The 21,090-nt window shown below is 42.8% G+C and overlaps 1 protein-coding gene and 3 non-coding genes across 6 annotated transcripts; 3 read left to right on the top strand and 1 right to left on the bottom strand.

Moving 5' to 3' along the window:
• The first annotated feature begins 376 nt into the window (after positions 1 to 376).
• trnar-acg (transfer RNA arginine (anticodon ACG)) lies at positions 377 to 449 on the top strand. The gene has a single exon. It is a non-coding gene; the product is annotated as a tRNA-Arg (tRNA).
• Positions 450 to 1,051: 602 nt separating this feature from the next.
• On the top strand, positions 1,052 to 1,124 carry trnar-acg (transfer RNA arginine (anticodon ACG)). The gene has a single exon. It is a non-coding gene; the product is annotated as a tRNA-Arg (tRNA).
• Positions 1,125 to 1,536: 412 nt separating this feature from the next.
• On the top strand, positions 1,537 to 1,609 carry trnar-acg (transfer RNA arginine (anticodon ACG)). Its single transcript has one exon. It is a non-coding gene; the product is annotated as a tRNA-Arg (tRNA).
• A 1,406-nt stretch (positions 1,610 to 3,015) lies between these two features.
• On the bottom strand, positions 3,016 to 19,906 carry rgs3b (regulator of G protein signaling 3b). 3 transcript variants are annotated; one of them, XM_068310271.1, is made up of 27 exons: positions 19,787 to 19,906; positions 18,082 to 18,261; positions 17,803 to 18,004; positions 17,518 to 17,731; positions 17,380 to 17,430; positions 16,993 to 17,051; positions 16,707 to 16,801; positions 16,103 to 16,156; positions 15,779 to 15,839; positions 15,410 to 15,542; positions 13,544 to 13,797; positions 8,790 to 8,871; positions 8,595 to 8,700; positions 8,399 to 8,495; positions 7,839 to 8,090; positions 7,392 to 7,431; positions 7,042 to 7,298; positions 6,475 to 6,558; positions 5,962 to 6,073; positions 5,682 to 5,851; positions 4,956 to 5,553; positions 4,660 to 4,871; positions 4,195 to 4,241; positions 3,912 to 4,010; positions 3,567 to 3,628; positions 3,298 to 3,464; positions 3,016 to 3,220 (listed from the first exon to the last, which is right to left on the bottom strand). In XM_068310271.1, the coding sequence occupies exons 1-27, from the start codon at positions 19,813 to 19,815 to the stop codon at positions 3,017 to 3,019; spliced, it is 3,921 nt and encodes a 1,306-aa protein (XP_068166372.1). In that variant the 5' UTR covers positions 19,816 to 19,906; the 3' UTR covers position 3,016. The 3 variants fall into 3 exon arrangements, 2 of the variants coding, with proteins under 2 accessions (XP_068166372.1, XP_068166373.1); XM_068310272.1 differs by having other exon boundaries at positions 13,544 to 13,794; XR_011035006.1 differs by lacking the exon at positions 3,567 to 3,628 and having other exon boundaries at positions 3,086 to 3,220.
• Between the last annotated feature and the right edge of the window lie 1,184 nt (positions 19,907 to 21,090).

Below are 21,090 nucleotides of genomic sequence, written 5' to 3'. Positions count from 1 at the left end.
ACTACAATGTCGTAATGCGTAATTCTACATTTAATTACTGGAATAACTCTTTCCCGGTTCTCCACTGTAAATCGTCCGGTATAAAACGTGATATGAAGTAACAGAGTTCCTGTCAGTGACGTCACATAAACTCAGCTGCCATTGCTGCTGTTTTTTGTTGCTTAAATAATATCTCGAAATTATTTATAAAAATATATTATCAACAATTAAGCCAATAGATAATCATATACGAACTGTCCGTCCACACCAGGGTCTGATCAGCTGATCTAGTTTTAGTTATGAAGTAGTACTATCCCTTAAAAGGCAGAATAGGGCGGAGCAGTGTCGATGTAACAGAGCATGGTCAGATGGGTAAAGCACGAGCTGTACCATCACCGGGCTAGTGGCGCAATGGATAACGCGTCTGACTACGGATCAGAAGATTCTAGGTTCGACTCCTGGCTAGCTCGTTAATTTTTTGATCGACTTCCTGTTTGCATTTTGTCGGTAAATTAAAAAAAAAGCCTTTTTTCGTGGTATCTTCGCTCAGACCCAACTTACTCTGTTATTCAGCAGACATTTCGTCAATGCAGCTGCAGCAGATGTGCAGTTAACTAACAACACATTACTTTGACACTGAAGAAAACTTAAAAAAGATATTTTTTCCAGGAAATTTGGTTTACAATGCCATACATTTCTTCACAATTTTTCATTTCTGATTACATCAGCAATATGATGTGATATAATGACACATGTTGTATTTGATTGCAGGGACTCCAGTGCCATAAAAACAGTTGTCATTTCTTTATTATACTACACATTAGTAAAGGTATATTTGTTTTAGAATATTCAATTGAACTTGGATTTGAACACATAAACATATCCTATATATCTTTTTCACGAGAAAAACATTTATCTTTGACTGACATTCGAGACTTCAACCAACATGCTTTTCATCCTCAGTTTTACTTCCTCCTTTTCCTTCCCCTACTTCCTCAATCTGTATGGAGAAAAACCTCAAGCCAATGAGGATCAGTTGCGCTGATGGAAGGAGAGGTGATGAATTAGAGTTGGGCCAGTGGCGCAATGGATAACGCGTCTGACTACGGATCAGAAGATTCCAGGTTCAACTCCTGGCTGGCTCGTTCAGCTTTTGATACACTCCCTGTTTATGTAGTTGCGCTTCATCACAGTAAGTCAGTTCTTCTTTGGTATCTAATCAATATAGAAGCTCCGATGGAGGCCATCTTGTTGATAATAAAGGAAGAAGGAGATTGTTTGGTCCCATCAAAATTTAAATACAGTATAAAGAGTAATTCTAATGAAACTGGCTTGAGGCAGCCTGGAGTCGAGTCTCCAGTCTTATGATCCATCATCAGACATGTCATCCATCATACACTGACCCACTGTTTCTTCATCCCTGCTCAGTCTATCCATCTTAATGTTTAAAACCAGTACACTTGGTTTTCTGCCCATTCAGCGTCTTCCCCAATTAATGCGGATAACTGTCCCATGGTCTAAGGCAATCAGACTGAGGGGCTGAAGTACCTACATGGTGGGCCAGTGGCGCAATGGATAACGCGTCTGACTACGGATCAGAAGATTCCAGGTTCGACTCCTGGCTGGCTCGGCAAAGCTTTAGAGGAAATTTTGTTTCGTTAGAGCAGTTTTCCAAAGTATAATGAAAATTTTAAGAAAAATTTATAAAATTGTGAGTTTGTCATGAAATTGGCTGCTGTTAAGACTGCTGGGAGCTCCAGGTTGGTCTCCCACATAAGTTACCATACCAGTGGAGCATATCAGGAATATTTCCATGGTAAATGACCACCAGGGTAATTCATCAACAAGGTGATCTGACACTACATTATCAAAAGATTATTTTTTCCCATCCCTTACATTTAATAAATAACACAGAAGAAGTCCAACATTTTTCATTTTAATTTCCATCGGACTTTGCTTGTTCATCCAACAAGAGAGCAAAATTCAACCACACATCTGTATTAATCTATTACAGAACAGTCTAGTCCTTTGGGAGTACACTTACAGTATATGTGACTGTTGGGTAGATCTAAGTGACAGTCAGAGACAAACTGGCCTTGTGTCCTGGCATCTTCACAAATCACAGATTTAATACTGACAGATTCTTCATGACGCACCATCAGACACATATACAACCGTCTTCAGACATGCTAACAACTTTGTGCTGAGTGCTAAAGGTGTAAATCGTGAAAGTTCTCATGAACTTTCTGCCACAAGTCAGAACGAAAAGTCAGCCAGAGTTTTTTGTGCTCATGTACTTAGTGATCTAGTTTTAGGTTGTGACTGTTTGTAACTGTCAGTTAGGGTCAACTAGATTAACTCCAAAAGTTATTTATATTTTAGTAGACTTATGGGTGCAGCAAAAAGGTCTGGGACAAAATTGCTTATAATTATAGGAATATAAAGCTTCAAACATCAAAAAGCATCAACACGTTTAAATGCTTTGAGCTAACGTTAGTTGAAGATAGCTGTCAAGACACTCTTTACTAATGACAGCTCATGTCAACTATCAACATATTTATATGCTTTGAGCAATAACAAACAATACATGTCCTTCAGTCTGGAGGATGTAGCTAGCATGCAGCTCGCTGGCTAAAGCATTAACTGTTAAAATTCACAGTGCTGTTCACGCTGCAGTTTGAAGATCTGGTTGACAGTTTATCCCTCCACATGAAGCTTCTGACATGGAGATCAATTATGGCAAAAGGTAAAATAATAATTCGACTCACTTTTGTAAAGATTATCGATAAAAATCAAATATACGTTTGATCCAATGTGATTAAAAAGTGACCATTTAAACAAAACTGAAGCAATTCAGTGTTTCTAACCAAGTAAAGAGGCTGTTGTTTGAAAAAAAACCCAAAACAGAACATTTAAAATCTGAGCAGAACTGATATCCTGTTTGCTATATGTCCCACAATGCAGCTGGAGCGCTTCCCTTTCATTGGTTGTCTCTTCTCTATAGATCCATTGGAGCCGGTGACCAGAAATCAGAGGTTCAGCCTGATCCAGCTGACTCAGCGGCTGTATGAGTGCCCTGATTGGCCAGCTGGGCGTAGAGGCGGGACCTGAGAAAACGTGGGTAACTGTCGGTCTCCATCAGGCTAAAAATCTGATCCTGAGCCAGTTGGAAGGAAGCTGGGTTAACATCAAAATGCAGGCTCTGATTGGTTGTTTCTCTGACAGATGAGTCCACATTGACCTGGAGACAGGGGGTAGCAGTGTCACATGACCAACCAGACGGCAGACAGATAGATAGACAGATAGGCGGACGGGTACCTGTCTTGCAGCGCTGGCAGAAATAAACTCATCATAGATTTTTGCAGCTTTGGTGGCCATCTTGCTAAGGGGGTGTGTTCCCTTGAATCTCTCAACAGCCAACCAGAAGTCCAGGTTTTCCTCACTAAACTCTGATCTCAGGAAGTGACGGAACACTGCCAGACCATCTGACCAATAAGAATGGAGGAAGGAGATTGTGCAGTCAATAAACACAGACTGTTATGATGAGGACATGTCCTGTAACTGGGAGAGTAAGTGTTGTTTCTCACACTTATTGTTCAGCAGAGCCTCCAGACTCTCCGCCCACCTCAGAACCTCTTTTGTAGATGGTCTGTAAGGCAAACAACACACTGCAACTAGTAGGAACCACCAAGAAACTGTTATACCTTAAAACCATAAGTACCAGATGCAATGTTTTCCAGCATGAAGCCAACCATGAGAGCTCTACTTGGCCAGAAGAACCCTGTTTGAACCAAGCAGACTCTACAAAGACCAGCTGGAATCTGTTGGGACTAGAGGAATCCTGTTTGAACCTGCATGATTTTATTGGTACCAGTTTTGGATAAGGATCCTGTTTGTTTGGACTCAGGAGGTTGATGAAAAAATTTTCTTACCTGGTGTTTCTCAGAGCTTTCTCTAGACTGTTTCCATGGACAGCAGTACTGTTCTTCCATCGGCGTAAAAATGGGAGGCGGTTTCGAACATCAGCAGCTCTGAGGAGATGATGAGAGTAGTGAGTCAGACATAAAATACAGAACGTGAACATTCAGTGTATGGGGACTTCTCCTTTAGATCAGAGAAGATTGGTTTAAAGGGTTTAAGATTCAAGATTTATTTAATATTGTTTTGACAAATGGAAAAGTCAAAAAAAGTTTGTGGTCATTTGTGTGTTCTTACAGAGTCTTGGTTTTCTTCCTCAGTTCAAGGTTCCTGAAGTCTCCATCCTGAAACCACAAAAAAATTGAATGTCAGAGTGGTTTACTGCTATGCGATGGTCTTTTCTGTTCTCTACTGGTCTAGTCTGATCTGTTCTGTTCTCCACTGGTCTGGCTTGGTCTTTTCTCTACTGGTCTGTTCTGGTCTAGTCTGGTCTACTCTGTTTTCCACTGGTGTGGTTTGGTCTACTCTGCTGGTCTGTGGTGGTCTTTTCTGTTCTCTATTAATCTGTCCTGGTCCAATCTGTTCTCCATTGGGCTGTCCTGATCTACTCTGTTCTAAACTGGTCTGTCCTGCTCTATTCTGTTTTGCACTGGTCTAGTCTGGTCTAGTGTGTTCTCTACTGGTCTGTCCTGGTCTAGTCTGATCTCCAGTGGTCAGTTCTGGTCTAGTGTTCTGGTTTCTTACGTTACTGATGAGTTCTACCTTGGCTCCATTGAGAAGCAGCAGCATTTGGTGGAGAGACCCCCCCTCTCTGGTCAGTTGTTTCTTCAGGGTGTGGATGGATGGGCGGCGGGGTGTGGGGACCCGGTCAGAGTTGGTGGGACAAGTGAGGCGATGGATGGTGCTGTCAGACAGGAAGCGGGGCGATCGAGGTTGTTGAAGCAGAGAACCCTCAGAGAGGGAGCGACGAAGACCTGAACCACAAACAGAACCGCGTCATTTTAATAAAGATCAATTTATACATGAAACCCTCTGAGCTGCAGAGGAGCCAGACTGACCTTCAGCTCTGTAGGCGACGGTCAGCTCCTCAGACCTTCCTCCCTCCTCATCGTCATTATCATCATCACTCTCCTCCTCTTCTTCCTCCATCATGTTGAAGTGATGGGGGCTGAGCTGTAGGCCTCGCCCTCCAACTCCTCCCACATTCTCAGATGTTTCTGAGGCACTCTCCCCCTCCCCCTGCTGACGCTCCTCCACCATCTCATCCCGCCTCCTCTTCTTCCTCTCTTCCTCATCTTCATCTACTCTTCCTCTCTCCTTCCAGACTGGACTCTTCTGGGTGGTGGAGGATGAGGAGGGAGGTGGGGGAAGGAGCTGAGGTGGGATTGAGAAATTTCTAGTAGGAGGTGAGGAGGAGGAGGAGGTGTATGGAGAGACAGATGAGAAAGGCGGAGGAGGAGGAGTGGTGGATGAAGAGGGAGAGCTACGGGTGAATGGAGAGGGGGAGGGAGGTCTGAGGGGGTCGCAGAAGGATGAGTAAGGAGAGGAGGGACTGAGTTGGGGAGGATCAGAGGAGGAGAATGGAGAGGACGGACAGTAAAGGAGGTCTGCTTCACGGAGGGAGAGGAGGCCAAAGTCTGAGGGGATGTCTGAGAGCTGAGGAGGAGAGAAGTTGAAGATGAGGACAGACCTGCAGTAGCTACAGCGACCCTCAGCTCACGGTCGATGGACCACCACCAGTGAACCTGGTGGTGGTCCATCCAGGTGTCACTTCCTTGTCTCACCTGGTGGGCGTGTCTGGTCTCTGTGGCAACAAGCTGTAGATGGATGTTGTCATGGAGACAGAGGCTGACTCTGACCTTCTGTTCCATGGTGAATGACTCCAGACTGAAGAGACAACGCCAGCCGGACTGGGAGCACTGGAGGAGGTGGAGGAGGAGGGGCTCTGACGCCACTGAACACACAATACACAACACACTGGGTTAACACTATACATACACACAACACGCGATATGTTGGTTGGTCCAATGGGGGTTTGTTGGGGGTCTGTAGTGGGGTCGGTACCCTCTCTTAGCTGTAGTGCGTTCAGGTACAGTGGACTCTGTAGGACATGGCAGCGTCCTGTTTCATCCTCCCTGGTGAACAGTAGCAGGTCAGTGTAGATCAACACCGTCACCTGTCCCACAGAAACAGTCTCCTGTCAGGTTGTGATGTCACTCTGGTGACATGTGATGTCACTATGGTAACATCACAGGTGGACGTTTCATCGTTTGTTCAGTTTTCTTGAAAACATCAAAAGACAACAGATTCCCAGAAACAGCTCAGCGCACGCGCGTGTGTGTGCGTGTGTGTCAGCAGTAGGATCAATTAGTGTGTAACTGATCTTGGTTCTGCTGTCAGAGGTTGTTGTGTCCTTCAGGATCAGGTTCTGATCAGCATTTTGCTGTACAGTCGATCAATAATCAGCAGACAGAAGCAGTCAGCTCCTTCTATTATCTCTGCAGTATTATACTATACCAGTATTAGTACTGTAGTACTAATACTGGTCTATCTATAATCCTCAGGGTATAAATGCACCTTTGCAGGCAGGAGATCAGTTTGGTGTAGAACCATTTCTTCTGCCATCAGCAGGGTTCTGTCTGGACTGCACAGGTCCAGAGGCTGTTAAGAAGAACAGAACATTAATCCAAAACTCCAGGCATCATAAACAATGTTCACATAAACAACATGTATAAAACAAAATGAGAACAAACCGGAAAATCTGAGCTGCGCTTCCAGAATCCAGTCTGAATGCACAGATAATAAAGATATAGCTTCTAAGGTTCTAAGCTCTACCTCTTGAGTTCGGACCTGACAAATCTTATGATGATGTATTCAAGTATTTTGGATCAAGTCTATGTTTCACTGACTTCAGTAATAACAGTTTGCTTTGGGTTCTAGAGAATGAGAAATATCAGATGAAATGGGTTCTAGGATGTGGCTTCATTTGTATTTTGTGACAGAACAACTCTTTTTATGTTGGACTGTTGATTGGTTAGAGTTCTAGGCTCTGACCTGGATGAAGAAGAGGTTTAGTTCTGGTTTAAGTTCTGATGATCTTGATCGATTCTGGTTTTTGGTTAGTAAAAGGTTCAAGATTCTGACCTGAACAAAGATGGGAAAGATGAGGGTTTTGGGTGCCAGGCTGACATAGGTTCCATAGGAGGAGCAGGGCAGGTGTGATTGGACGATGGTGCAGTTTTGGTAGTTGCCATAGTTACTGGGTGGGGCTGATGAAGAGGAGGTTGAGGTGTGTGGGGGTAAGGTGGCGGTATGTCCAGGGAACGGTAGAGGTGGAGATCCTGGTCGAAGGTCTTGAAGGAGGTTATGACCTCTACTGGGGTGGGTCTGGTACAGGCGCCCTGACGACCAACAAAACAAACAATATTAGTTTACAATCAACATGTTTACCAATACTTACAGCAAATCATCAATATTCAGCGTGAATGCCGTACCAATTGTTCCGTTCCTGTCTTGAAAAACTGGCTGCAACAGCTGAAATAGAACAGAAGAAAAGATGAGAATGTTCCTCATCCACCACGACATTTAAACTGCATCAAAACAACAAAACTACAACAAGCTCATTTAAACAAAAGACATAGGTTCCTAATTTATGGTTCTGGTTCATGTGACCATTTCTAGGTCAGGTAAAGGGTTCTATCCATCCATCCATTTTCTTCTACTTTATCCGCCGCAGTAGGTCACAGGGAGCTGGGTTCTAGTCCAGGTAAAAGGTTCTGGTTCAGGTAAACATTTCTAGGTCAGGTAAAGGGTTCTGGTCCAGGTAAAAGGTTGTAGTTCAGGTCTAGTTCTGGTAAAGGTTTCTGGTTCAGGTATAACTTCCTGGTTCAGGGTGGTTCTGGTGCATCATGAAGACACCTGTAGATGTTCCTCAGACTCACCTGTCCTCCCGTGTTGACAGGTGAGAGGATGATGTAATTGTCTCCATGTGATGATGTCACTCGGGTGCCCTTCAGTGTGGTGGTGTGTGGTGAGAACTCTTGTTCTTCCTCCTCCTCTTCGTCCTCCTCTTCCTTCCTGTCCCTCCATAGAGAACCCAGAGCCCCCAAACTAGATCTGACCCCTGACCTCTGACCTCGTCTGCGATCACGTTTACTGCGAGTGGGGTGAGGCAGTAGCTTTCTGTTGGTTGCCTACGAGACCAACAGGAGGAGGAAATATAGTACCATTAGATTAGCTTTAGACTGTTAGCCTAGCTGTTTTTCAATTGAAAGTTGAGTCACCTGACAGCAAAGAATAGCCAATAGCAGATGTTTGATTCAAGACTCAGAGGCAGAGCTATTTAAATATTATATTCTTGTCTAAGTTGTAAAACTGTGTCCTCCAGCAGGTTAACTGTCGGGTCTCCAACCAGAGCAAGCGAATACAAGTAACTGTATGAAGTACCAACGGTCACTTCCTGGACTGACCAACAGGTGTCACTCCAGTTTTACCGACTCACCGTGTTTTGTGCTGGTGGGCGGAGCAAAGCTTCACACCCGGACCTGAGCTCAGGCAAACCTCTCCACACCACCAACATAATCTGAGATGCACAACTCCTGCACACACACACATACACACACACCTGGTTATATAAGATCACTTCCACCCTTGTACTGCACTAATGTTCAGGCTGGACGGGAAGTGAGTCACACAACCTGATGGCGTGAGCCAGGTCTGCACACTTCCAGGTCTCTACAGGAAGTCCATTGAGCTGCAGGACAGAGTCTCCCTGACGGAGACCCGACTGATGAGCCGGACCACCTACAAACACAACAGACCAATAATGATGTCACACACTTCTGGATGATGTCACCAGTGACATCACAGGTGTGTACAAGCAGGTTTCTCACCTGAGTCGACAGCCTGGACCCTGACTGGACAGTCAGAGCAGATTGTGAATCCAAAACCATCTTTTCCTCGAACGATGTTCACCTGTAGACAAAGTCGGAGAAATTTAACCCTTTGATGTTAAAATAAACTAAATAGACAAGAACTTCTGAAGCTCTTCATATCTCCTGTGGAAACACCTTTACTCATGTGGACCAGTGCAAGTTTATCAACATCTAAGGTCGGTAAACCTTCTATATAGTTTTTATACCTAAAATTCCCACTGAAACAACCCACCAATCCTGATGCAAGATGGCAGATGATGAGTTAACTTGTTCTTGTTTCTAATCTGTTCCCATGATCCTCTGTGTTTGTGTGTCATCCTGCAGGCCACATCCTGAGGGGGGCGCTGTTTGGTCTTCAGTCATGTTGACACAGTCTGACTGGGGGTCCATCTCCGAGCTGTTTCCATGACTCTGTAAACACTGACGGTGGTGAGGAAAGGTCGACCCCTCCTCACTTTTTTGTCTCCACAAAGGAAGTTAAATGTCCCCAAGTCACGACTGACAGGCTGATATTAAACCTCCTGAGGAGACCGAGGTGTTCAGTGTTTGTGTTTCTTCAAGGGTTCGGTCTGGTTCACTTTCTCAGCATCAGCTGACATGTCTGTACACTGAACTGCACAATAACACCTTCACAAAGTGAGACACTGTGACATCATCAGACCAGGAAACTCAACTTCTCCTAATTTAAAGAAATATTTTCATTATTCTGGTCTTCCAGTGTTTCGTATGGATGAGATCATGAAATGAAGCTAAAATCAAATGGGGCTGATTGGGTTCCATAAAGGTCAACTGAAGTTCATCCAATCAGAGTGACTGCAAAGAGGTTCAGGCAGTTGTACCCGGAACCCTAAATCCTGAACCCTAATTTTAAACCTAAGCCCTAACCCTAACCTTAGACCCCAACTCTAATCCCAAACCCTAACCCTAACCCAAAACCCTAACCCTAACCTTAACCTTTACGGATCCACTTCGGAGAGCCAACTTTTACAAACATGAAGGAATAAACAACAAGGAAAAATAAAATCAGAAAAAACCCCCACAAAACCAGACATAGGAGAAAAATCATTAATTATTGATTGATCTGTTAAACAACAACTTAAGTCTGCTGTGATGATCTGTGTTGTGTGTCTGAGGTCAACCAACAGGAAACGTGTATGTCTGATGTTTTACTCTTCAAATGCACAATGAATCCGATTTACTGTTTAAGACAATCAACTCATAAGTTAAACTGGATTGTCTTTAATAAAGCCTGACTGTTAGCCTTACTGTAAGCCTGACTGTTAGCCTCACTGTTAGCCTGAATACTAGCTTTCATTCTGCAGGAAAAACAATGAGTTTAACTGAAAGAATCTCTGTGTTTGATCAGCTGAGGGCTTGTGCAGCAACGGAGGAGATGGAAGACGACTGTTCAAACACACACACACACACACACACACCCCCCCCCCCCCACACACACACACACACACACACACACACACTATCCTGTCACTTCTTCAGTAAAGTGATTCAATTTTAATGTGTGTGAATTATTGACCGCTTGTCCTTCTTTCTCCCCCACAAACACACCTCACACTCAGTAAGTCACACTCTGAAGTCACATGCTGTAACACACACACACACACACACACACACACACACACACACACACACACACACACACACACACACACACACACACACACACACACGAAGAGCAGCTGGCTTAAACATATGAAACATTTATTTGACCTGATGGATCAGAAACACGCACACACACACACACAAACACACACGGGAAAATGATATTTTTCTGGGAAATGACAAACAGCCTGCAGTGACATCACAGTGACATCACAATGGTTATCCAATCAGAAGAGGTGTTCCCCTAAATCAGTTTTGTTCCATTCAGCAACTTTAATAAAGCTTAAACTAGTTACTATGGCAACAAATGATAGGAGACAAGCCTGGGGCGGTGAGATGATAATCTGTGAAGTCTAATGAGAAATTCTACTGGACGTCACTGATTTCTATACACAGATTTTCTTGGACCCTACTGACACCTTTTACTGAATTCTACTGACCAATTCTTCTAAAATTTACTCACTTTTAGTAGTTCAGTAGAATCTGGACTCAGCTGTGCTGGGGTGTTTGTAAGAGCAACACTTAAACAGCTGAGCAAGGGTTTGGACCCGCAGCAGAGAACAAAAAGTTCCTGTATGAAAGTACCCATAGCTTATACCCATAGTGTTGATGGTACTAGTAGTAACAGTAGTCATAGTAGTAATAATAGTAGTAGCAATAGTAGTAGTAGTAGTACTAGTAGTAATAGTAGTAGTAGTAGTAGCAGTAGTAGTACTAGTACTACTAGTAGTAGTAGCACTAGTAGTAGTAACAATAGTAGTTGTAGTAGTAATAGTAGTAGTAGTAGTAATAGTAATAATAGTAGCAATAGTAATAGTAGTCATAGTAGTAATACTAGTAGCAGTAGTAGTTATAGTAGTAGTAGTCGTAGTAGTAGTAGTAATATTAATAGTCGTATTAGTAGTAATAGTAGTAGTAGTAGTAGTCGTAGTAGTAATAGTAGTAGTAGTAATAGTAATAGTATAGTTGTATTAGTAGTAATAGTGGTAGTAGTAGTAGTAGTAATAATAGTAATTGTGGTAGTAGTAATAGTAATAGTAACAGTATAGTTGTATTAATAGTAGTAATAGTAGTAGTAGTAGTCGTAGTAGTATTAGCAGTAGTAGTAGTACCCGTAGTAGTAATAGCAGTAGACGACAAGATTTGGTTCCGTAGATAATTTCTATCAACTCTTGTTCATTAGGAGCTGACTGTAAACTGTGAACTGCTCCTTTAAACACACCTGTGGTAGGTTCTCTTCAATGCAGACTCGACACAGACGGTGGATCGTGTGCATGATGGCCAGCTCGAGTCCTCAAGCACGCCTGACCCAGAACCAGGATGAGAATCACGTCTTATCCAGCTCCAGATTTAATATGCAAGATCCAAATCCAGTCCCGAGTGGACTGCGAGCCCAGGCCACGTCTAACACAGGACCAGGTCCAGAGTTTATCCACATCCAGACTTCACAGGTCAAGAATTTTGACGTCACAAAACTGGGTCAAAACGATGAAACAAATAGATCTGATGATTCGTATCCAGAATAAAAAAGTAGAACCTGGTCTGACTGGATTCAAAATGTGTGAGACACTCAGCAGTGTTGAACAGATTTGAGAGAATCGGATTTGTGTGTGTGTGTGTGTGTGTGTGTGTGTGTGTGTGTGTGTGTGTGTGTGTGTGTGTGTGTGTGTGTGTGTGTGTGTGTGTGTGTGTGTGTGTGTGTGTGTGTGTGTGTGTGTGTGTGTGTGTGTGTGTGTGTGTGTGGGAACCAACAGTGAAAAGAATAGCAGGAAACACAGACCCACAAAAACAGTGGATGTATCCCGGCGATAAGACACACACACTTCCTACTCACACACACAAGAAAATGTAGTTATTGACAATCTGTTATGTTCTCTCTTTTGGAGGCTAACTCTAGTCTCATGTTATTAGATTAACTATTAGCCGTTACCAATTTACTCTCCTGGAAACAAGACGTTACTGCCATGTTTATTCAGAACCAATCACAGCCAGTCTTGGGCTGCACCAGCCTCAAGATGAGACCAGGAGGTGTTCACGTGCAGGGAGAAGAATGTTGCTAGCTTTTTAACGTTTGCATCATCAGTGACCACAAACAGTCTCTCATCTTCAGATTTCACTCAAGACAAACTGGTTTAATGTGGACTCGCCCAGATCTCATGTCCCACTTTGTGTGCGCTCTAATTAACTAGCAGAAAGAAGCTGGACACGCCCAAAATGAACTCTGAACCGTAAATCTATTCTGATTAATTCATAAAATGGTTGATGACATAAGTAAACCTCTGACAGGAGTTTAATTCAAGAAGACAGAACTTTAGTTATCCTGGTGGGCATTGGAAATAACGATAAGACAGCCACTAATAAAATGTGTGCAATGCCAGAAACACAACCCGGGGTACGAGTGAGTTGTACTACCCAGTATGTACTTCAGTATATGAAAACCAGCAGCAGCTTCCATCTATAATTCATCACATGTGAATCTTTGATGAGAGTTTAAAAAAAAACTCTGTAAAATACACAGATGCATATTTGCAGAGTGTCTGCTGCTGACCATCTCTGGTGCATTGGTACATCAACAACGTTCGCATGTTAATCAGATAACGGCTTATAGATGTTTTTTTCTTTCTTCATCCATGGCCTTCAACAACTTACATTTTAAAATAACAACATTTGAGCTAAAATCAAAGTTAATATTAAGAAAAGTCAATGTTTAAACATCAACCATCTCAAGTCTTGGTTGTAAAGTCTCAAGTCAAGTCCAATCAGTGACAAGTCAATCTCTTAAGTCACGTGTAAAATTAAGACAGAGTTTCAGACAAGAAAATGAAAAGTCTGGTCATAAAACAGTTCAAATCACAAAGGTCTAAGTCTAATGAACTCCTAACTCAAGACCTGAGCAGAAACTAAATTATCCTACATCATATCCCAAACAAAGACTGACAAGTTCAGCGACAAATGCAGGTGTGTCCAACCAATGATCTACAACCCCAGATTGGGGTTCTCTGGGCTCATTTGGATTCAACACTGATTGAAAATCAGTTTTGCTTTATTAACACTTAAATTAATATGTGTTCAATGTCACTCATGTGACTTACCATCAGTCGCTGGGTACTGCCGCTGTTTCGGGTTGCTTGACGATGGTTTGTGTTGGCATACAGCGTGGAGACATAGCTGCTGTAGTTGACGTTGGTGGGTTTGAGGTTCTGGAGGCTGTGGTTGGTCAGGTCTTTGAGTCCAGCAGTGGTGGTGCTGGTGCTGTTTGACAGCTTGGTTGTGATGGCAGTGGTGATGGTGGCGATGTTGTTCAAGTCTGTATCTGGAGTTGAATCTGGAGTCTTCCTCAGGTCTGCTGCAAGCAGATAACCACCATCATCATCATCACCTGCAGCATCGTCCCAGGACCAGGCAGTGTTCTTCCAGAACATCTTGAGTGTCCTCCGATTAGTCTGGACCAGAAGAGACTGACCAGATTGGACCAGCCTGGACTGGACAAGACCAGATCAGATTGGACCAGAGTGGACTAGATTGTCACACAAGACTGTTCCTGACTGTACTAGACTGTCCTCAGAAAAGATGGTACCTGACTTGACCACAACAGACTAATCTCAGAAAAGAGTGACTAAACTGACTGACTAATAGTTGACCCTGCAGATCAAAACTATAAGATGAGACAAAAATGATCCAAACTTAACCCACAAGCTTCTTGGATGACCAACAACAACCAGGAGACATGAACAGACAGACATCCAATGCTGAACCAACAACTACGACTCTCCACCAGACTCATTCAGAAGTCTCTGTGATATACCGGGATTTACCTCCAATGAACAATCAATGAATGACCTCAAGACCAATAAATCAGGTCAAGATCACAAAATCAGTAAAGATCAAGAAATCAGCAAAAGATCGGTAAATCAGTTCAATATCAATAAATCAATCAGACGACAGGATGACAGCGAGAAACAAAGTTCTCATCGACCCAACGACCCCAGCGAGAACGCTCTTGATCTTGAAAATTCAAACCTGAAATAAAAGTACGGCTGACTACTACCGCCAAATATTGCATCAACTGATGGTACAACTGACCATACTGCTGGAACTACTGACAGTGCTGATAGTACTACATTTGTACTAAAGGTAAAGCTGCAAATACACACATCCTAAAAAAAACCCAAACAAACAGAAGAAGATGAAGAAGATGTCTTTTCTTCTGGCGTTCCTTTTCTCTCTGATCTGTCGGGGCAAACGAGTGTCAGATCTCAGTGTGATGTCAGAGAGAGAGAGAGAGAGAGAGAGAGAGAGAGAGAGAGAAAGAAAGAGAAGAGGGGGTTCACGCTGAAACAGATGAGAGTGGGGGGGTAGTGGTGCAGGGACAGAGGTATTGTGAAGGGCACATGGTTACTGGGCAGCTTCCCATCACCATGGTAACAGAGTGGACCCCCAGGGAGAGAAAAAGAGAGCAGGAGTCAGTTTTAATCTATGTCTACATCTGCTTGCTCACCCGACATATAGAGTTCCATATGGGACAGTGTGTGTCCAAAGGCTTTGGTCAGAGCTAATGAAGACAACATGTTAGCCTGTGTGTTTAGACTCGCTATTCACATGACAATGTTTTCACTGAAGAGTTTATTCTTTGTTTTTTCAAAAAGTTCTGTTTTGACACAGCGTTATTTCCAAAATGATCCCCTCACACAAAGGACGGTGAAAATAACTTCCACCCTGTAGTAAGGATGCCAGACCAGTAGATGGCAGTGTGAATGAAAATAAATGTTGGAGGTGGCACTAAAGCTTTCTTTAATTTTAATCAACATAAAGAAGTGGAGCTAGAAATTTACAGTTTTGTCAGCAGCAGCTATTTTGTCTTCAGGTGCCTTATGATCAGTTTTAGACACTAATTGGGACTTAACCAATCAGCTGCAAGCAGGGTCTTCATCTGGGCCAATCAGGACACTTGAACTCACCAAAAGGAGGTATGACATTCTCTGCATCCTCATCTTTGACACCCCTGATTGGCTTGTTCCTTTGCGATTTCACTCTCAGGTGTTTTCTCCGCCCAATTTCCTCCTTCAGCAGGTAGAACCAACCACTGACAAGCTGCCAACACAGAAGGGGCGACGCCCACAGCTGGTTAAGGTGAACCAAGTTGTTAAACACACACACCATTAAAATATAATGTGTACTTGAGAACAGGTGATCACAATGAAGACACCACGAAGCCCACTCTAACCTCATTCACAAGTATATTTTATTTTTTAATACCAAGTGTTAAATTTCTCCCTCCAGCCAATCAGGATGAAGGATTCTGTGTCTATTGAACGGTTAAAACTAACCTTTGATGATGAGATGAGAGACTTGATCCCAAAGCTCATACAGCCAATCAGATGATGGCACCTGATGAGACAGTTAGAGGGAGGAAATAATTTGCATAAATTTACATTGCAGAACCACTTCTGTCTCTTAAGCCCCGTCCACCCGCAGCCCCTCAGGTATCAAAACATGGTTTATGGTCCAAATGAGGACTGAGGGATTGAGTGCAGAGCAGTCATACAATTTACTTTGAAATCTAGTTTCCTGAACGATAGCTTTTATTCTGAAGGACCACATCCTCCTGCAGAATGTAGCAGAAGGCGGGGCGGGGTCATATCATCACTCACCTGCTAAACACTGAAAATAACAACCTGTTTGGGACAAGGTCGTCACTGACACATCTGAAACACACACAATAGTTTCTATTATAAATTTTATATTACATATAATTATCAAACAGTTATTTTCATGGACAAGCGCCCTACATTCACATGCCTAGGCTGATGTAAGGCTACAATCCCCACACTATAATAATAATAATAAATGTTGTCCTTTATTTTTAGACAGGCTTGGACAAGGACACAGAAATATGAACTTAAGCCTTTACTTAAATGACTGGATCATGAGTAAGATTAAATTCAGTTATTTTTATTTATGTTTTGTCAAATCAGAACAAAAGTTTTCTGAAGATACATTCAAGAGCAGCAGGTTTAGAGCTCTTCAGTCTACTTATAGCCGTGAGTGTGGAGCGGTGTTTCAGTGCTTTTATTGTGAAAATCTATTGGAATACTGTACTTGAGATGAAGCTGCTGCTATCTGGTGGTAATATTACATTACTACAGTTGGCTGTGTGTGTGTGTGTGTGTGTGTGTGTGTGTGTGTGTGTGTGTGTGTGTGTGTGTGTGTGTGTGTGTGTGTGTGTGTGTGTGTGTGTGTGTGTGTGTGTCTCACAATATAAACTTTTGTTGATACTGTGGGTTCTTGTTGTTCACAACAGTTGGGGTCGTCATGGTGATGCTGCGGTCGAGGTCAGAGTTCACGGCCAGCTGCACACACATTAAATATTGTTTTACAGCAAACAGTGAGGTCATCAGACATTAACAATAAACATCTTCTATAATCTATAATCAATACTTTTTTTCATGGATTATTACAGCAACATTTTGTCACAAATACTTGCCAGCACAGCTGCTGTGATTGGTGGATCAAACAGGAAGTGTATTCAGTGTTTAATTACCTTGACATAGGAGTCGCATGACCTGTGGGATTTTCCCATTAGCCCTCTGGCCTCACGAACTACAGAGAGAACAGTTTGTGTGTGAGCTAAGAGGACAATAAAGTTTGATTCAAATCCTTAAAAACATTCCAAAAATTTTTGAACACTGTCTGCTTTTTGATCGATTACCAGTGTGACTAATTTGAAGGTTATTGATCAGTCTGTTGGTGTAGACGTGTCGTACACAGCAAAGTTGGTTCAATTATATAAGTTATTGATCAGATCTGAAATGTAATCTGCCACAGAAAGTTGACTGGATAAATAATTAAATCAATGAAATCAACTGATTAATCACCAATATCATGATTACAGCAGTTTTCATTCTGGGGGGGAGGGGGGATGACCTACCATGAATGATCAACTGTCCCTCTTCTGGAACGACCAACAGCCTCAGCTGACCTACAGAGAGAGAGAGAGAGGATGGATGGATGGATGGATGATGGATGGATGGATGGACGGATAGATGGATGGATCAACCAATCGCACCTCTCCCTCTGAACTCAGACGGGTGGATCTTGGTCCTCCTCCTGGTTTTAGGGACTCCCTCAGACCTGGTGCTGGTTCTTAGAACGTCTCCCTCTCCGATGTAGGTCTCTGGACCTGGGATTGTCTCAAACCTTTTCATCCTGGTTCTGGACTGACCTGAGACCGGACTTCCAGTCCTCCGTAGCCTCTCTGTGGACCTGGACCTGGTCCTGACCTGAGTCAGATCATACAGAGATCAGTTGGTGGTTCAGAACCAGCACCAGACGAAGAGTACTGCTGTCTGACCTCAGATTTGGACTTTGTCTGTGTTGATCTCCTCTTGTCGAGCTGGGTTTCACTGGACCCTGGATCAATCTGGTGCTGAACCAGTTTGACCTCTTTCGTCCTAACTGGGATCTTGGTCTTTCTGATCACAGCTAGTCTCACCTCAGCTCTGACGGACTGAACCTCGCTTGCAGACCTGAATCCAGATCCAGGCTGGTAAGACCTGCAGAAGCACATTTATTAATCATCAAAAACCAATTTGTTGATTAATTAATCTGAACAGTAGTGAAGTGATCTCACCTTCTGGGTTCTCTCCGTGTTTTCACGTTCCTCAGGAGAACGTCTCCAGGGTCACGGTTCTCCTTACAGCCTCCTGCTGTCCTCCTCCGCTCCTCCTTTTCCTCTCTGAACCTTCTCTTCAAGGCGGGAGGCTGACTGTGGGCCTCCCTGTGCAGCAGAAGGTCAGCTCCGCCACAGGGCCTATCGGGAGACAGCTGGTGTTATAACCTCTGCCACCAGCAGGGGGAGTAACTGGGGCGTCAGGGCTGAACGGGTCAGATAGTTCTACAACACACTCCTGATCAAAATTTTAATACCAATTGAAAAAAATTGCAAGAGCTCAAATTTTGCGCTTTTGGATCTTAAGAAAGTTTGTAAGTAGAGCTTCAAAATTCTGCAAGAAGAAATGACAATGAGACAAAAAATGAGTAAGCAATATATTTATTAATTTACCCTACTGATCTATGTTTGTCTAAAGATGTGAGTGAATAAACAACGACAAGTCGGGCCTGTTTGATTTCATCAAACTACTGTTCATGTGGACAGAAACCTGCCGGCTCCAGAGGTGACGTTCAGACTCATGTTCAGCAGAGGTTAACAAACATGAACCTCCAGCTGCCTGAACTCATTTGGATCTTTGTTAGAAAAAGGAGGCTGAGCTGCAGCTCCTCACACTGATTGAGGCTAACGAGGAGGATTAACGGATTAACACACACTAGTGAGTTGTTGTGAGGACTCGTCACGTTTCTACAGCTTGTTAGGAGACAGCCTAACAGTCTGTGAGAATTAAAACTGATCCTGGATCTGATTTACTCATCAATCAACAGGGAAACGCTAGGCCAAACACAGTGTTAATGTTTACCTGAAGACAGAACAGTTCAGTCGTCACACAACTGTTATCACATAGGTATGATCACACAACTGCTATCACACAACCATTGTCACACGACTGTTATCACACTATTATCGCAGTTATCACATTACTGTTATTACAAGACTGTTTCCACACCACTTTTATCACATTACTGTTACCACATGACTGGAATTACTGTAACACTACTGTTATCACACTAATGTTATCACACTATTGTTATCACACTATTGTTATCACACTATTGCTATCACACTACTTGAATGTTATCACACTACTGTTGTCACACTACTTTTATCACACTACTGTTCTCACACTGCTGTTATCACACTAATGTTATCACACTACTGTTATCACACTATTGTTATCACACTACTTGAATGTTATCACACTACTGTTGTCACACTATTTTATCACACTACTGTTATCACACTACTGTTATCACACTATTGTTATCACACTACTGTTCTCACACAATTGTTATCACACTATTGTTATCACACTATTGCTATCACACTACTGTTATCACACTACTCTTATCACACTATTGTTATCACACTATTGTTATCACACAATTGTTATCACACTATTGTTATCACACTATTGCTATCACACTAGTGTTATCACACTACTGTTATCACACTATTGCTATCACACTACTGTTATCACACTACTCTTATCACAACATTGTTATCACACTATTTTTATCACACTACTGTTATCACACTATTGTTATCACACTACTATTATCGCACTACTGTTATCATGTAATTTTTCAAATTTTTGTTGATCAGTTTTCTTTATTGAAATATCAGCCACTCTGCCTCACAATTCAAATGAAATATTTACTCTCACCTTTTCCTGTTGCACAAAGACGCAGCCATCACTAAACTAGTTAACCAGCTCACTGACAAAATGACCAGACAACTGCCTGCATCTAACGGCTCAGTCCTGCTCTGTTTACTCTCGTTCTGCTCAAACTTAAACTCTTCTAATTTTCCCTCTGAAGGAAAAAATTCAAACTAGGAGCAGATTTTCATCTCATCAAGTTAGAACAAACCGACTGTAGCGTTTCCTGTCTGCACTTTTATGATAAAAGTCTTATCATTTAAAGTTATTCAATAAAAAAAAGTCCCATATGTTCAAAATTATCTACTTATCTTTTCAGCAATATTTATATACAATTATTTAACAGAGATAGGTGATAAAATTATATAAAGATGTCTGTAACCTGATTCAGGATTTGTGAGTTGGTGGTTCTATACTTTTAATGTGAAAATCCAAGCTCAGTTTCCTGTGTGGTTGATGTCATTTCACTCACTTCCTGCTGTCCACATGTGTTTGTCATTAACAGAGGGGCCTGTTCCCATAGCAACAGTCCAGACTCCACACACACACCTCTGTCCTTCATGTATGGTTCACCTTAAGTATTGATCATTGGTTTGACCAGTGATCGGGGGTCACATGACCGTCAAACTTTAATCGTGATCTTAAAGTGGTGCAGCGATTAACACATACACACACATACACACACGCCCACAAATGCGTCGTGCACACACACACACACACACACACACACACACACACACACACACACACACACACAACACACATATGCATGTGTATGCACACACACACGCACGCACGCACGCACACACACACACGCACGCACGCACACACACACACACACACACAAACACACACGTGTACACAGAACATCAGTTATATGTTGTTGGTAGTTGAAATACAACCAAAAGCTGTTTGGTGCCCGGATTTTAAATTATGTTACTAGTTACTACCGTTGGAAACGCCCTGAGTGACTCGTAGCCTATCAGAACAGATTAAACAGGACCCGACACACACACTCTCTCTCTCTCTCTCTCTCTCTCTCCCCCTCTCTCTCTCTCTCTCTCTCTCTCTCTCTCTCTCTCTCTCTCTCTCTCTCTCTCTCTCTCTCTCTCTCTCTCTCTCTCTCTCTCTCTCTCTCTCTCTCTCTCTCTCTCTCTCTCTCTCTCTCTCTCTCTCTCTCTCTCTCTCTCTCTCTCTCTCTCTCTCTCTCTCTCTCTCTCTCTCTCTCTCTCTCTCTCTCTCTCTCTCTCTCTCTCTCTCTCTCTCTCTCTCTCTCTCTCTCTCTCTCTCTCTCTCTCTCTCTCTCTCTC

Source organism: Antennarius striatus, chromosome 3 (genome assembly GCF_040054535.1).
Source record: "Antennarius striatus isolate MH-2024 chromosome 3, ASM4005453v1, whole genome shotgun sequence".
In the NCBI taxonomy this organism is placed as follows: domain Eukaryota; kingdom Metazoa; phylum Chordata; class Actinopteri; order Lophiiformes; family Antennariidae; genus Antennarius; species Antennarius striatus.
This window is presented reverse-complemented; position numbering and strand designations above follow the sequence as displayed.

Excerpts from the sequence above, each read along its gene's own strand:
- rgs3b (XM_068310271.1), bottom strand. The coding sequence starts at position 19,815 with ATGGCTGCGTCTTTGTGCAACAGGAAAAG. Across the intron at positions 6,559-7,041 it reads TCTTTCCCATCTTTGTTCAG|CCTCTGGACCTGTGCAGTCC; the intron begins GTCAGAATCTTG and ends TCTTCTTAACAG. Across the intron at positions 3,221-3,297 it reads CTGCCAGCGCTGCAAGACAG|GTCAATGTGGACTCATCTGT; the intron begins GTACCCGTCCGC and ends CCCTGTCTCCAG.